Source organism: Colobus angolensis, unplaced genomic scaffold, assembly GCF_000951035.1.
Source record: "Colobus angolensis palliatus isolate OR3802 unplaced genomic scaffold, Cang.pa_1.0 Scaffold42, whole genome shotgun sequence".
NCBI lineage: Eukaryota > Metazoa > Chordata > Mammalia > Primates > Cercopithecidae > Colobus > Colobus angolensis.
In genome coordinates this window covers 3,552,447-3,569,064 of record NW_012117599.1, presented here as the reverse complement: position 1 = coordinate 3,569,064, position 16,618 = coordinate 3,552,447, and the positions used below count along the sequence as shown (strand labels likewise).

Sequence of the window (16,618 nt, the reverse complement as noted above, 5' to 3'; positions counted from 1 at the left end):
CACTAAGCCAGCTGCCACTTAATGTGAACCATCCTAGTGATAGTATAGTTAGTTAAGTAAGTGCTGCCTTAAGGAGAATGACAGATTTACTGTTATAGTTTATTCTCAATGGTAATTTTTTCTGCATCATTTTTAATTGACTTCTTCTAGGGCTTTGGCAGAATATGTGAATCACACTATGACTGAACTCTTAAGTGTCCAGTATGTAATAACAAAGACAGAGTTTAAGAGCCATACTATAGGACAACTCATGAAGGGAAATATTTTGTTAGATTATCTTATAATGGTAACAAGTAAAGTAAGCATGGCTATGTTCGTTGGATTTGGTGATGTTTTGTGTGAGTGAGTGTTAGGATTGGTGCTCAGGAATGCATAAAGATATTTTTCTATTGAATTTTAAATTTAACAGTTACAGTTTAAACATACCTGTAGGAGGGTGTTTTGTAGACAAATTTCACTTATAAAGCTGGAGAATGGAGAACTTCAGAAAAAGTTTACTTAGTATTGTATTCTTGACTTTCATCAATTGGACGTTTGAATTTATTTTAATTTCTTATTTTCTTGATATTGAAATAAAATATCAATTAGGAATACATTATGTTATAAAACTGACGTATTTTTTTTTTCCTTCCCAATACAGAAGCTCCACCATGAGGCGAGGTGGATGGAGAAAGCGAGCTGAAAATGATGGCTGGGAAAAATGGGTGTGTTTTAAAAGAGTAAAAATAATTATGTCGAACTGTCTAGATATTTTTCATTCTTCTTTAGTTTATAATGTGGTTTAACTTGTTTTCTAAATTGTAAATTACTTTAGACACCAAATCCTTGAGTTTTCATAATGTATTGAAAGCCTTATGATGTCTATAAACTTGATCCCCTAAGCTTTACAGGAATTTTACCCTGAGGAAGTAAATACGCCTAGTGCACAATAATTTACTGTATGATGATTTTATTGTGGTATTGCTAATAATACTGAAAAACAGGAAAACACATAAATGTCCAATAATAGGGAATTGGTCAGATAAGTTACCTGTGTATAGTGGAGCACTGTACAGTCATTATTCAGTTTTATATATCGTAACCTGGAAAGATAACCTTGACTAAAACAGTGTGTTACAAAGAAATATTTTGTATGATTATATTTTTGTAAAACCTCTATGCTCTGAGATATAGAAATAAGCTTTGAAAACAGCACCTCAACATTTTAATGAATAGGAAGGATTATACCAGTTTTAATTTTCTTCCCTATATTTCCTGTATTTTCTGAAAAGAAACTTCATAGTGAGCATGTAATAGTTTAATAATCAGCAGAAATTATGCAGTCATTTCCATTTTGGGGGAAAAAACCATGTACTTCTAGCCACCTACAGCTTTAATTTAAAGACCTAATAATTGAAATCAAGCTTAATTATATCAAAGTTCAGGAAAAATATAGTTGAATCCCTAGATCTGTCAAGATGTTTAGCAAAAAAAATTATTTTTTAATATTTATTGTGAGGTGGATGTTATCTAATGAAAGTTAATATTACTGTCAAATAGATTGATTAGATCCAGAATTTAGCCACTGGAGCATTCATTGTATTCTTACCCATGTGTAGGGAGGATCACACTGGTTTATCCAGTTGCCTCATTTTTACCTGAAATAATTCATTTTAAGCTCTCTGTATATGGGAGATAGTGGAAGCCAGTCTAAAATATGCTCTGAGGCTGGGCGTGGTGGCTCACACCTGTAATCCCAGCACTTTGGGAGGCTGAGGTGGGTGGATCACCTGAGGTCAGGAGTTGGAAACCATCCTGGCCAACATAGTGAAACCCCGTCTCTCTTAAAAATATAAAAATTAGCTGGGCATGGTGGTGGGCGCCTATAATCCCAGCTACTTGGGAAGCTGAGGCAGGAGAATCTCTTGAAGCTGGGAGGCAGAGTTTGCAGTGAGCTGAGATTGCACCACGGCACTCCAACCTGGGCGACAACAGCAAGACTCTGTCTCAAAAAAATAAAATGAAGTATGCTCTGAGACCACTTGTCAAATTTGTAATTGGTTTAAACTTTGGTGTAACTTGCTCAATTATGTACATAAGAACATATTTTGTGATATTATTACTATTTTTTGAGATGCAGTTTTGCTCTTGTTGCCCAAGCTGGAGTGCAATAGCACAATCTCAGCTTTTTTGCAACCTCCACCTTCTGGGTTCAAGTGATTCTCCTGCCTCAGCCTCCCAAGCAGCTGGGATTACAGGCATGCGCCACCACGCCCGGCTAATTTTGTATTTTTAGTAGAGACGGGGTGTCACCGTGTTGGTCAGGCTGATCTCGAACTCTCGACCTCAGGTGATCTGCCCTTCTTGGCCTCCCAAAGTGCTGGGATCACAGACGTGAGCCACTGTGCCCAGTTGGTATTATTATTATTGACCTAGCTTTTTTTTTAAGTAACTTTTATAATCATAAGAATGTAATAAAGTTAAAATGAGTTGATAGAGGGAAAATTTTTCTTTGACCTACCTGTTTGTTTGTTTATTTATTTATTATTTTTTGAGATGGAGTCTTGCTCTGTCACCCAGGCTGGAGTGCAGTGGTGCCATCTTGGCTCACTGCCACCTCCACCTCCTGGGTTCAGGCAATTCTCCTGCGTCAGCCTCCTGAGTAGCTGGGATTACAGGCGCTGGGCACCGCACCTGGCTGATTTTTGTATTTTTAGTAGAGACAGGGTTTCACCATGTTGGCCAAGCTGGTCTCAAACTCTTGACCTCAGGTGATCCACCTGCCTCGGCCTTCCAACGGTGGCTCCTTACAGGTGTGAGCCACTGTACCTGGCCCAACCTTCCTGTTTTACTTACTGCCTTGCCTATGGTTTACGTTTATGAGGTCGTCATTATGTTCTGATCACTAGCACAGAATAAGGTCCATTTATTTAGTTTTTAAAATACAGCTTTTATATTTTTCAAAAAAGGGGGGATTAAATGTAACCTTTGTGATTGGTTTACCTTTTCTTTAATTCTAGGGTGGGTATATGGCTGCCAAGGTCCAGAAATTGGAGGAACAATTTCGATCAGATGCTGCTGTGCAGAAGGATGGGACTTCATCTACAATTTTTAGTGGAGTTGCCATCTATGTTAATGGATACACAGGTTGAGTACTTTTTACTTAACCCTATTTTGGCATGTATTTTTGTTAGGATTGAGAATGATTTGTTTTAAAATTCTATTTTTACTCATTTATTATAAATAAATGATTATAAGATGATAAAAAATAAATCATCTGCTTAGATACTTCTTTTTCCTTTCCATGTTGCTTTTACCTGCTGTTGTCTTTAACTTTTATCAAAGTATGTAGTTTCAAAAAGTCACATGAGGTTTAAAATGTGTAAGCTAACGGGGAAATTACTGCATATGGGTAGTAGGACTTGTAAACTGTGAGCTTCACTGTAGGTCCATTTCATTGGTAACTCTCTAGATGTCATTATCCATAGGTCCTTTAGGGTAGGGTGGTGTGTGTGTGTGTCAGTGTCAGATTTCCTAGAGAAGAATCTTTGACTCTCTTGTCTGGAGAAGAGTGTAAACTGCCAGCATTTGGGTTACCAAACAGGGAAGGAAAGGACCTGAATTCTCACAGTTTAGGAAGTAAAATTTTCACTTAATCTCTCTATTCATTTTTTCATTCCTGCCTCCTCCCCACCAGCTGTGCCTGCTGTCATTGAGTCCGGTATGTGGAGGGGGTAGTGTAGTCTTTATTGGTGAACGAGGAAAGAAATCTGTGAATTGTTTGTTGCACAGTTTCAAGGATGAATTTATCCACACATCCACTTTTAAAGGTGCCTGTGTCTTTATTTCATGACTTTCTCTTTGTTTTACTGGCAACAAGCAGCTTCTTTCTGAGCTTCCATATGGCTAGCTTCAGTTTTATCTTTCTCTGAACTGTAAAGTCAGTTAGCACTTGTCTGTTAGTTATCAGGTTTTCTGCCTAAAATTTTCTCTTTATTTTCTTGGGGCTTCTTCTCCTTATATAATTTCATTGTATTTTTTGAAGTGAATGGCTGTAAATATTTGTGTCAGTCTGTTGCATGTTGCCCTGTCCCCTTCTCAGCTGGCTGATGATACCTGCTATCTTTCAGGTCTCTGTGCCTCACTTCCTCTTGATAGTTTGACCCTTCCTAATGGTTTAGTTGACTTGTGCTCTTCTGGAGCTACGGCTGCCTGAATGATTCTGCATCTTAGAGTTCTTTAGACCTTTCCTTAGTTGTCTGTTTACTGGACAAGAACTGGAGCTACATTTTCATCACTGTGTCCTTGGTATCTCTACAGTGACTGGACACAGTCATTCAGGACATATTTATTGAATTGGAGTTAAGTATTAATTAACTGGTACATTTATCTGGTTTAGTAAGAGAAGAGTGTGTTGCTTGTAATTAAGGGTTTTGTTAGACATCATTGATAATGAGTTTAGTCTAAGAATGTCACCTCAAAATAAATGCTGGTATAGCATTGGGAAGTTCACATGCAGAAAGCTTGTAACTTTTCTCTGTAGGTAGGTATCCTGACAAATTCAAGCGCTGTGGACTTCTGAGATGCGCTATGAAAAATTAAAAATGTTAATGAAAACAGGTAGGCGTTGCTTCTTATGTTAGCCAGTCATGGAAGTCTCCAGTTCAAGCGAGCACCCTTATTCACATAGGAGGAAGAAAGAGATTCTTTGTGTGAAGGAGGAAAAATGAATATTGCACTAATCACTTTTTTGATTGAGAATCTGGAATTCTTAATCTGCTTTTATCACTAATTTTTGTGACTGTAAAACATTTTCTGTTTGGATCTATTATCTCTATCCGGTAGGATAGAGATGATATTTTTGCTCTCGTTATTAAGATTTCATTATAATTGTACAAATAAAGTTCCATTATGCTGAATTTCACAGAGACATCCAAACTGTGGTGCTATAAAATAACTGTATTTTTAGAAAAATTCAGTTTTAGTGAATACAACTTTATAGATAAAACAGCATTAACAATTAGCAAGTTAAGAATGACTCTTTAGATGCAGTAAGACAAGTTGGGGGTGCTATTTTGTTTTTAGCTTTATTTCACAGTTTGAGGCGTACTGGTCAGCTATTTTGTAGAATGCCTAATATATATATATATGTATGTATTTTTTTTTTAAATTGTATCATCTGCTTCTCCATTAGCATGTAAGCACCAAAGCTACAGGCTTTGTCAGTTTTATTCATTGCTATTGTGAAAGAAAGTTCTCAGGCCGGGCACGGTGGCTCATGCCTATAATCCCAACACTTTGGGAGGCTGAAGCGGGTGGATCACAAGGTCAAGAGATCAAGAGCATCCTGGCCAACATGGTGAAACCCCATCTCTACTAAAAATATAAAAATTAGCTGGGCGTGGTGATGTGTGCCTGTAGTCCCAGCTACTCGGGAGGCTGAGGCAGGAGAATCGCTTGAACCCGGGAGGTGGAGGTTGAAGTGAGGCAAGATTGCGCCAGTGCACTTTAGCCTGGCGACAGAGTGAGACTCCCTCTCAAAAAAAGAAAATCGAAAGTTATCTGAAAAGGAATTTGGAGGAAAGAGACTTCATTCCAGTGAACAGTTTGCAAACCTGGGAGTTGCAGCTTTCACTGTAAAAGAAGGGTGTGGTCCCTTCTTGTTGATTCTTAACCCTGCTCCACGCAGACTTTAATAATCCAAGTTTTCTTGATTCCTTTAAAGCTCCCAGTTCTGCCATCTGAGCCTCTCATGATTTCATGGTCCGTGTCCCTTCCAACCCAGTTAACACTGAACTTGAACTTGGAGAGAAGACCCTCTGATAGTTCACCTGTCAACCTATTCGTCCCTCCACCTGGACCCAAAAATGTTTTTTGCTTGTTAAGATTGACTTCTTTGCCTTCTATCCTTTTTGTTTGTTTTGTTTGTTTCTTTGTTTTGAGATAGGGTCTCCCTCTGTCACCCAGGCTGTAGTGCAGCGGCACTATCACGGCTCACTGCAGCTTCAACATCAGGTTCAAGCCACCCTCTCTCCTCAGGCTCCCAAGTAGCTAGGACCTCAAGTGTGTGTCACTATGGCCAACTAATTTTTAAATTTTTTATAGAGGTGAGGTCTTGCTGTATTTCCCAGGCTGATCTGAAACTCCTAGGCTCAAGTGATTCTTCTGCCTCAGCCTCCCAGTGTCAAGATTACAGGTATGGGCCACCATGCCTGGCCCATCCATTTTTTAAATTAAATTTTTTTTTTTTAGATAATTGTAGATTGACTTGCGGTTGTAAGACATAGCACACAGTGATACTGTGAACCCTTTACCCAGTTTCCCCAAATGGTAACATCTAATAAACTAGCAAACAATATCACAACTAAGAAACTGATATTGATGCAGTTAATATACAGAACATTTCCACACTACAAAGGTCTTTCATGTTACTCTTTTATGGTCACACCCACTTCTGTTCTCTGCCTTTCCTTAATTCCTGGCAACCACTAATCTGGTCTCCATTTTTATAATTTTGTCATTTCAAGAATGTTATATAAATAAAACATACAGTATATAACCTTTTGGGATTGGCTTTTTTCACTGAGCATAAATTGTCAGGTCATCAAAATTGTTGCCTTTATATTGTTCAGTTATATTTCATAGTGTGGATGTGTATGTTAACCTTTCATCCATTAGGGACATCTGAGTTATTTCTTGGTAGGCTATGAACATTTGTGTATGAGTTTTTGTATGAATACAGGAGTACGGTTGTTGCTTCCCGTAATAGTTACGTCTTTAGTTTTTGTAAGAAACTGCCAAACTGTTACCCAAAGTGGTTATACTATTTTATACTCCCACTAGCCTTGTATGAGGGATAAACTTTCTTTGCATCCTTGCCAGCATTTAGTGGTTTTCATTTTATCCATTTTAATAGATGGTGTTGTATCTCTTTGTGATTTTAATTTGCATTTGCCTGGTGGCTAATAATGTTGAACATTCTTTCATGTGTTTATTTCTCATCTTTACATCATAATTGGTGAAACGTTTGTTCATGTTTTTTTTGCCCATTTTCTAATTGGATTTAGTATTTTTTACTGTTTAGTTTTGAGATTTCCTTACATATTCTAGATACTACTGCTTTGTCATAAAAGTGGTTTGCAGATATTTTCTCCCAGTCTATAGTTTTTCATCCTCTTGAAATGGTCTTTTGCAGAACAGGGTTTTTAATTTTGATGAGATCTGATATGTCGATCTTTCCTTTTACGGATTGTGCTTGCAAGTCTAAGAACTTGTCGCTTTGGTGCTAGATCCCAAATATTTTCTTCTTTATTTTTAAATTCTATAGTTTTATGTTTTACATTGAAGTTCATGTTTCATTTTGAGGTTTTAAAATTGGTTTTTTTTATTTGTGTAGTTTTATGTTTTACATTGAAGTTCATGTTTCATTTTGAGGTTTTAAAATTGGTTTTTTTTATTTGTGTAGTTTTATGTTTTACATTGAAGTTCATGTTTCATTTTGAGGTTTTAACATTTTGTGTGTGTGTGTGTGAATTTGATTGTTTCAGCACAGTCAGTTGGGCATATTTGGGTGGATCTGTTTCTGGGTTCTCTGTTCTCTTCCATTTATGTTTGTGTCTGTTCCTTCACCAGTACCACACTATATCAAATACTGTACCTATGTGGTAAGCCTTGATATCAGGTAGAGTGATTGCTTTCACTTGTTTCTTCTTTGTCAAGATAGTTCTGGCTATTCTAGGACCTATGCCTCTCTTTTTTTTTTCTTGAGACAGGGTATCACTTTGTTACCCAGGCTGGAGTACAGTGGCATGATCTCAGCTTACTGCACCCTCTGAACCTCCCTGGCTCAAGCGATTCTTGTGCTTCAGCTACCCGAGTAGCTGGGATTACAGGCACATGACATGACGCCCTGCTCATTTTTTGTGTGTTTTTAGTAGAGATGGGGTTTCGCTATGTTGGCCAGGCTGGTCTCTAACTCCTGACCTCAGGTGATTTGTTTGCCTCGACCTCCCAGAGTGCTGGGATTACAGGCATGAGCCAGTGCACCTGACTTGTATAAATGTTAAAATAAGTCATTTATCTACAAAATACCTTGCTGGGATTTTGATAGGAATTACATTAAACCTGTAGATCAGTTCGGGGAGAATTGGCACCTTTACTGTGTTGAGTTTTCTAGTTTACAGACCTTACATCCCATTTTATTTTACTTTAGTTGATTGAACAGCTATATTTTGGATGCTGCTTGTGGGTTAGGAACTTATGTTTGAAAAGAGATAGCAGTTGATGGAGAACGTAGATTTTGTGATGAAAAAGTAGTCTCTAAGCCTTAGACATGAACAGAGGAAGGTGAGTGCCAACACAGAAGAGAGGAAACAGCTGCCTTTGGGAGTGGGAGTGAATACTTCATAAAGGAATTGAAATGTTTAGTGTAGTCTTAGATAAACAGGCATTTTCCAAATGAAAATGGGGAAAGACATTCTAGTCCTAATTCTAACCTACATTTTCAACCTCATGTTCTTAAATTTTGCTCAACAAGATTACTCTGATATTCTAGATTTGTCTTTTTACTTTTACAGTTCTGTATTTCTGTTTGTTCTTTTGCCTCTGAGGAAAAACTCCTTCCCTCCTCACTTCTGTGAACTGGAATTATATTCATTCATTAAGATCCAGATAAAGTTAGGTTTATGCCTCCTTCCCTGTCTAAGCCAGTCCATAGTAGTAGTATTTTATATAGAGAGATATATAGTTCATAACATCATTGCTAGAAACATTTATTTTGACACCTGGTTTTTGTCTTGTGTTGTTAGGTCTTAATTCTATATTAAGTTCTTTGGCGTTAGGAAGCCTGTTTTATGTGTAGTAATCCCTTGCCAAACATGGATTAGAGATAACACCTCAGGGCCTTAAATTTGCTGTTCCTTCTGCTTCCTCGGGTCTTCATCATTCACATCTCTGCTCAAATGTTACCTTTTTACGAGACCGTCCCTGACTTCGCCTATCTAAAACAGGTGTACTTTGTCCTCCAGTCGCCCTCTAACCCTTTATCTAACTACTTCATTGCATTTATTTGCACCTAAAATGGTATTACTTGCATGACTGGCTTTTGTCTCCTCCGTGGAATACAAGTGCTATCACGGGGCACAGACTTGAGTCTTGTTCATTGCCGTATCTCCAGCGCCTAGAACCTTGCCTGGCACATTGTAGATGCTCAATAAACATTAGTTGAGTGAATAAATAAATAACAGGTTTTGTATTTGTACATCAGAATGTTAAAATATTTTCACTCAGATACTAAGTCAACTCAGTCTTAAGGAATGGGCCACATTTGAGGCCTGAATTGTAATTTCTGGGAGGTAGGCTCTGGGCGTGTTTATTTTTGTGAAAGCTGCCTAGGGGAGTCCGTGCTTCAGACCTAGTGGACAGTGGTTGCACTCTACTGGTATGAGATTGGGACAGTTCATGTGGAAAGAGGTGTTCAGGTTATTTTCTGCTTCCTTTAGTACGTGGGTAAAAGACCAGGTCTATTGATTTTGGCACTGCTGAAGTTTGTCAAAAAGCAGATGGGGCAGGTGACAGGGCGAACAAGTACTTTAGCACAATTCACAAATGAAACAAGGGAATATGCAAGTGTAACAGACGTACATTTCAAGTGATAGGGATTTGTTTGAAAGCTGACAGCTTACATGAATGTTTTCTAAACATATAAATGTGGTGATTTAGGAGAGGATTCTCTTTAATGTTGACAAGTCTGAATTTTTGGAAATAAATGCCTCCCAGATATTATTTTGTATGGATATATATCTCTCCTTCCATTTCCTGTAAGACTCTGATCCTGTAGATCAGAGATGAAGGAATTGAACCTCTGACATAGGAGAAGACTTACTGTATTAATTTTTGCCACCTCCTGTAATTTTGCCTAGTACCTAATGTGAAATTTGCACCTAGTTGGTAAGATTTGTTCCCTAAGCATTTGAAACTTGTCTTCAGTTTTTGTTTGGCTGAGTGTATCTGTGGCTTCTAGTTGATTGTGGTGACTTTGTTGGTAAGTCTCAGGTAGTTAGGGGAGAGAAGAGTCAGAGAGTAAGTATCACTGCTGCAGAAACTGAGGGACAGGAGTCCAAAGACAGAAGGGTGTGCACAGTAAGTTTTCTCTGTTTCCTCATCAATAAGTTATCTTTTCTAATTCATAAGATTGTGAAACTCAGATGAAGTGATGATGGTCTTGCTATGGTAGGACCAAAGGAGGTATAAGCAGCCATTCACCTCACTTTTTTCTGTGATTTATATAGCACAGCCAACAATTAAGTTCTTTGGATATGCAGGCTGAAATGGTGCTTATAGTAAATGTTTTCTCAATAGGAATCTAGCTAGGAAAGCTTTTGTGCAAGATTTAAAATTTTTGTTTATAGAATTTGTTTTAAGCAGTTGAGCAACACTTTCTATAGGCTGGACCTACAGACATGAAAGTGGTCTTCATATGACTGTTTTGATGTTAGGTGGTGGCCTTTGCTGTTGTGACATTTTACTTGTAGAGCTTTAGGCCTAAATGTGGGCTAAATTGTGGTCCTTGTATATGGCTTTTACTTTTACTGTGCTTTCTATTGTCTGTCCCTATGTCTGGTTTTAGTTAAACCTCAAATTTAGTTGCATATAGAATGTTCTGCAAAATAAAACTAATAGTAGGAGTATTGTGGAATTTTATTTATTTATTTATTTATTTAAGATAAGCTCTGTCGCCCAGGCTAGAGTACAGTGGACTGATCGTAGCTCACTGCGGCCCCAAACTCCTGAGCTTGAGGGATCTTCCTGCCTTAGCCTCCTGAGTAGCTGGGACTAGAGGTGTGTGCCACCACACCTGGGTAATTTTTGGATTTTTTTTGTTTTTTGAGATGGAGTTTCACTCTTGTTGCCCAGGCTGGAGTGCAATGGTGCGATCTTGGCTCACTGCAACCTCTGCCACCCAGGTTCCAGTGATTCTCCTGCCTCAGCCTCCCAAGTAGCTGTAGTTACAGGCACATGCCACCACATCCAGATAATTTTGTATTTTTAGTAGTGATGGGGTTTCTCCATGTTTGTCAGACTTGGTCTTGAATTCCTGACCTCAGAGGATCCACCTGCCTCGGCCTCCCAAAGTGCTGGGATTACAGGCGTGAGCCACTGTGCCCAGCCTGTTTTGTTTGTTTTTTGTTTTTGTTTTTTTGGGGAATTTTTTTTTTTTAATTCGGGATATTGCTGTGTTGCCTAGGTTGGTCTCAAACTCATGGCCTCAAATGATCCTCCTGCCTCAGCCTCTCAAATCTTTCAGATTACAAGCATGAACCAGGAGATCGAGGTTACAGTGAGCTATGATAGAGCCATTGCAGTCTAGCCTGGGTGACAGAGCCAGAACCTGTCTCTAAATAAAAAATAAAAATGAAAAGAAAAGCACTCACTCTAACATTTCAAAACAGTGACATCAGTTGTAAAAATTTGGAGGATAGGATTTCCCTGAATCTAGTTTTGTTTTGTTTAGATTTTTTTTTTTTTTTTTTTTTTTAGACAGAGCCTTGCTCTGTTGCCCAGGCTGGAGTGCAGTGGCATGATCTTGTCTCACTGCAACCTCCACTTCCCGAGTTCTCCTGCCTCAGCCTCCCAAGTAGCTGGGACTACAGGCGCATGCCACCATGCCCAGCTAATTTTTGTATTTTTAGTAGAGATGGGGTTTCACTATGTTGGCCAGGATGGTCTCAATCTCTTGATCTCGTGATCTGCCGCCTCGGCCTCGCAGAGTGCTGGGATTACAGGTGTGAGCCACTGCACCTGGCCACATAACTTTTACTATATGCAAGATACTTTTCTCAGTAATTTATAATTTTTAGCTCTTAATTCCCACAGAAGTCCTTTGAGACACTATTATTATCCCCAGTTTACATGTGAGGAAACTGAAGTTCGGAGAAGTTAAATAACTTGCCTAAAATCCACGTAACTAGCAAGTGATGGAGCCGGGATTCCACCTTAGTCATTCCCGCTTTGGAGTCTGTCCTCTTAATACATGGTATGGCCTCTCTGATTTGTAAGTGAGTGAATAAGTGTTTTGAGATTTTAAGTATTGATACCACTTGTACTCCACTTTCGCTGGAGGATGGATTCTAGGCAGGAGTCTGATGCATTGAGGATGTTAATGAATTGAGCACCTGCTTTGTGTCAGGGATATGAAAGTGCTTGACAGACAAGGTTCCTGCCTTCAAAGAGCATATGTTTCAGGGGGAATCTGACAGTAAACAAGTAAACAAACAGACATGGTAATTTCAGAGTATCAGTGCTATGGAGAAAGTTAACTGTTACAGTACATTGCAGGGATGGGTTCTGTAGGCAGTTTGTCACACAGTGTTTAATGTCATAGCTTTCATGGTTGGATATTATCTCCCCATTTTTTTTTCTTTTTTCCATTTATTCCTTTTCTTTTTTTGTTTTGTTTTTTTTAGACTGGCTCTGGCTCTGTCACCCAGGCTGGAGTGCAGTGGTGCAATCTCAGCTTACTACAAACTCTGCCTCTCTGGCTCGAAGTATCCTCAGACTCCCTAGTAGCTGGGACTACAGGCACACACCACCACACCGGGTTAATTTTTTTCCATATTTTGTAGAGATAGGGTCTCACTTTGTTGCCCAGGCTGGTCTCGAATTCCTGAGCTCAAGCAGTCTGCCCGCCTTGGCCTCCCAAAGTGCTGGAATTACAGATATGAGCCACTGTGCTTGACTCCCAATTTTTTTTTCTAATTAACCCATCTGCTGAGTTAAAGGAGAGTGTAAAATACAAAAATGAATTTATTATGCAAATCTGCAATTATCGTGTATGTTCCTTTGGACTTGTAATAAGGAAATATGTTCTAGTATTGAAGAAATAGAACCAGAGAGAAATACTGCTCTAAAAATTAAAAAAAAAAAAAAAAACCCAAAATAGGGTAGCTTCCAGCTACCATACACGCCAAGAGTTAGCATGCCAGGCTGTTGGGCCTGACAAAGTGGTCCCTGGCCGCTGTCCATAGTGCACTATTGGCAGATCTGTTTTTGTTGAAGCTTTGGGCCACCATGTGCCAGCCTATGTATGTTGTCTTCTGTCATTTTTTTTTTTTTTTTTTTTTTTGTAGAATCTAGGGCAGGATCCTGAGGTCATATACATTACTCGAAAGGAGTTCTAGTGTGATCGTAATTTATAATAACAGCAGTTTTCATGTTGAGTGCCTTCTACGTGCCAGACTCATTTCATGGTAACAGCTTTGTTTATGGAGAAAGACGAGAAAGCCTAAAGAAGTTAAACAACTTCTCCAAAGTCACACAACTCAGGAGTGTGAAAACTAAGATTAAACTCAGTTCAGTCTTATTCCATAGTTTATATGATCTTACCTTTTAACTAGATTGGTTTTCATGCACCACTTCACACTGAAGAATATGTAAGAGCTTTCAAAAGTGAACTTCAAAGAGCCCTCTTCACTTCATCCAGTAGAAGGGCAATGTATTTTCCAGTTCCAAATTTCTGGAGTAATTAGTTTTCAAAGAGCAGCTAGTAGAGGGGGGAGTACTTTATGAGTATGTATATGGAAAATTAATGTGTTCTTGACATGTCTTTTTATTTGGTAAAGGATAGCCATTTTCTCTTTAAGTCATTAAATAGAATTAGTTTAGGAAAGTTACAGATTAACTTGCAAATTAATTTTTTAGATTTCTGTGACTTCATTGGATTTGGTGCCCATATTAATGCATTGTAATATAGCCTTTAATTTGATATTTCTCACTGTCACTTTATAAGATCAGCCAGGTTCTTTAATATTAGAGAAAGAAACTGAACTGTAGACTCCTGACTGGCTAGCTGTTTAATTTCCACTGTTTTACTTTAAATCATTCTGATGCTATAGTTCAGTTTTTAACTTAAACTTAACCCTGAAAACTTCCATTATTAATTTTGAATTTGTTTTGTTTAAAAGGATGCTTTTAAATCTCTTTGTGTGACATGCCCAGTTTGGTAGCTACTAGTAACATGCGTTAAGCGCTTGAAATACAGCTATTCTAAATTGAGATGTGTTGTAAATGTAGAATACGCACTGGATTCCAGAGATTTAAGAATAAAATAGAATGTAAAAATCTCGTATTTTTTCTATTGATTACATGTTGAAATAATATTTTGGATATATTGGGTTAAATAAAATTAATTTCACCTTTTCACTGTAATGAGGTTACTAGAAAATTTTTATGTGGCTTGCATTATATTTTCTGCTGAATAGTGCTAATATTTGTAATCAGTAATGTCAAATTCTGTGCTGTAAAATTTAGACAAACCTAGTATGTCTGTATGTGCCGTTTTTTATCTTCTAGAAACTAAAGCTCACCTAATTATTGTCAAAATGAAAATGTTTATTTAAATACTTGGGACCTATATTGCTTGGGATTAAGCTTGGAATAAGCCACATGTGGAAACTCCTGGGTACAGCTGTTGTTAGGGGAGGTGTGAGTTAGAGCATTCATTAAGATGATAGGTGAAAGGAAGAGAACAGTGATGATTAATGTGATGCTAGTAATGCAGGTCATAATATGACTTTAGTGAATCAGACATTTCTTTTTAGGGGGAAGCATAAGTCACATTGCTTCTTTAAGATACTTTCTTAATATATTTCCAGTATTTAAGACATTTAAGATATTTTCTGTAGTTTTATTAAGAATAAATCATTTGAAACAAAATTGAAGAAAAAAATGGTGTGTCTTGGTTTGCAATCTTTATTGCTGGACTTTATTTTTTGGCCTTTATGAAATTTCATAGTAGGGAACTGGATAATATTTACTATTCAATTAAGTTTTAAGATATTTTCTTAAATAAAAATAAAAATCATAAAGCTTTCTGGAAGTAAAGTCTACTAATAAGCCCTACAGTAAGTCTCCTTTGTAGTAAGTATGAGTAAGTATTATTTATCTGACTCCTCTTGTATAGTCTGGAGGAGCTGAAGGATTCGTCTTTGTAAAATGATTCATAAATGGGTTTATAGTTAATTTTTATAAACAATATTAAGGTCATATGCTAAGTAACGTCAAAAATGTAAAAATATTTGTTCTGTTATTAGTATTTGATTCATTACTTGAGGTACCTATTTGCTCTGCTAGGCACTTCTTAGATGGTTTTGTATTCGTTGGCTGTCTGGCAGCTAGGGAAGGAGGATGTACTAAAGCAACATAGCTTTCTCACTTTGTAATTTACCTCCCAGCTTTGTTTACCTGGCAGCACAGCCAAGGAGAAGGTGAACCAATGACATTCTTAAAGTTGACCTATTAAAGGAGTTATTCACTAGGGTTCTACTTTCTTACACGTAAGACTCTTAATATATTTTAATATAAATTTTGCAGATCCTTCTGCTGAGGAATTGAGAAAACTAATGATGCTGCATGGAGGTCAATACCATGTATATTATTCCAGATCTAAAACAACACATATTATTGCCACAAATCTTCCCAATGCCAAAATTAAAGAATTAAAGGGGGAAAAAGTAATTCGACCAGAATGGATTGTGGAAAGGTAAGTTTAATTTTTTATTAAATTTAATTAATAAGTTTTTAAAATTGGAATACTATTTATTTATTTATTTATTTGAGACAGGGTCTCGCTTTGTTGCCCAGGCTAGAGTGCAGTGGTGTGATCACTGCTCACTGCAGCCTCCACCTCCCAGGCCCAAACAACCCTTCCACTTCAGCCTCCTGAGTAGCTGGGACCACAGGCATGCGCCGCCACACCTAGCTGATTTTTTGTATTTTTTGTAGAGATGGGTTTCACCGTGTTGCCCAGACTGGTCTCAAACTCAAGCAGTCCTCCAGCCTTGGCCTCCCAAAGTGCTGGAACTATAACCACTGTGCCTGGCCTTTTTATTTCTTTTATAAGTATGTAACTAATGTATTGCCTCCTAATTGACAGGGTGAAAAATAATGTCTTAACACTACCCTTTAACCTCATGTTGATAATACTATAGCCTAGGATTTGGCATCCTAATAAAAGTAGCATGTTAATGTTTTTGCCAGGATTTAGGGGTGATGACTCAGGAAAGTGTCAGGAAGCAGTTACTGGAGAAGGTGGATCAAGCATGTTATTCAACAAATATGTGTGCACGTCCTACAGACTAGGCAGTGTTCTGTGTTCTTGGGAAATAACAGTGAACAAAGCAAAGATCCCTTCACTACCTCATGGAGTTTATATTCTGTTGGGAGAGAAAGAATGAGTAATGTATGAGTAAATTATACCATGTTGCCTATTACATGAGTTTTTAGCATATTAATACATCAAGATAATGTGGACTTAGAATGCTAGGAGTAGGGGAAAAGGAGGGAGTACAGTTTGCAGTATTATTTACTGTTTTTTAATGATGATATTGTGGTTTCTCTGCTGTCGGTTTGGAAATGATAATTGTAAATCAGTGGTGGTCATTCATACTGACTTCCTAAGTTTAAATATGTTATCTGAAACCTTGGGGATGAGCCAAAACTTAAGTGGTTTATATTTTTAAATGACATGAGGTATACAATACATATGGGCAATTGCTGATTTATAAAGATAGAATTAAAATAGTAATTTTATGTATGGATAGATTATAATCGGTATATGAGAAATTGCTTATCTTTTTAAGTC

General features: G+C 37.7%; 1 protein-coding gene across 2 annotated transcripts in view; it reads left to right on the top strand.

Moving 5' to 3' along the window:
- The first annotated feature begins 644 nt into the window (after positions 1 to 644).
- Positions 645 to 16,618, top strand: part of REV1 (REV1, polymerase (DNA directed)) — a 64,641-nt gene continuing 48,667 nt past the window's right edge. For both annotated transcript variants that reach the window (XM_011956570.1, XM_011956569.1), the window contains exons 1-3: positions 645 to 704; positions 3,000 to 3,126; positions 15,349 to 15,517. In XM_011956570.1, the coding sequence (XP_011811960.1) occupies positions 651 to 704; positions 3,000 to 3,126; positions 15,349 to 15,517 (350 nt within the window). In that variant the 5' untranslated portion in view covers positions 645 to 650. The remainder of the gene's footprint in view (positions 705 to 2,999; positions 3,127 to 15,348; positions 15,518 to 16,618) is intronic.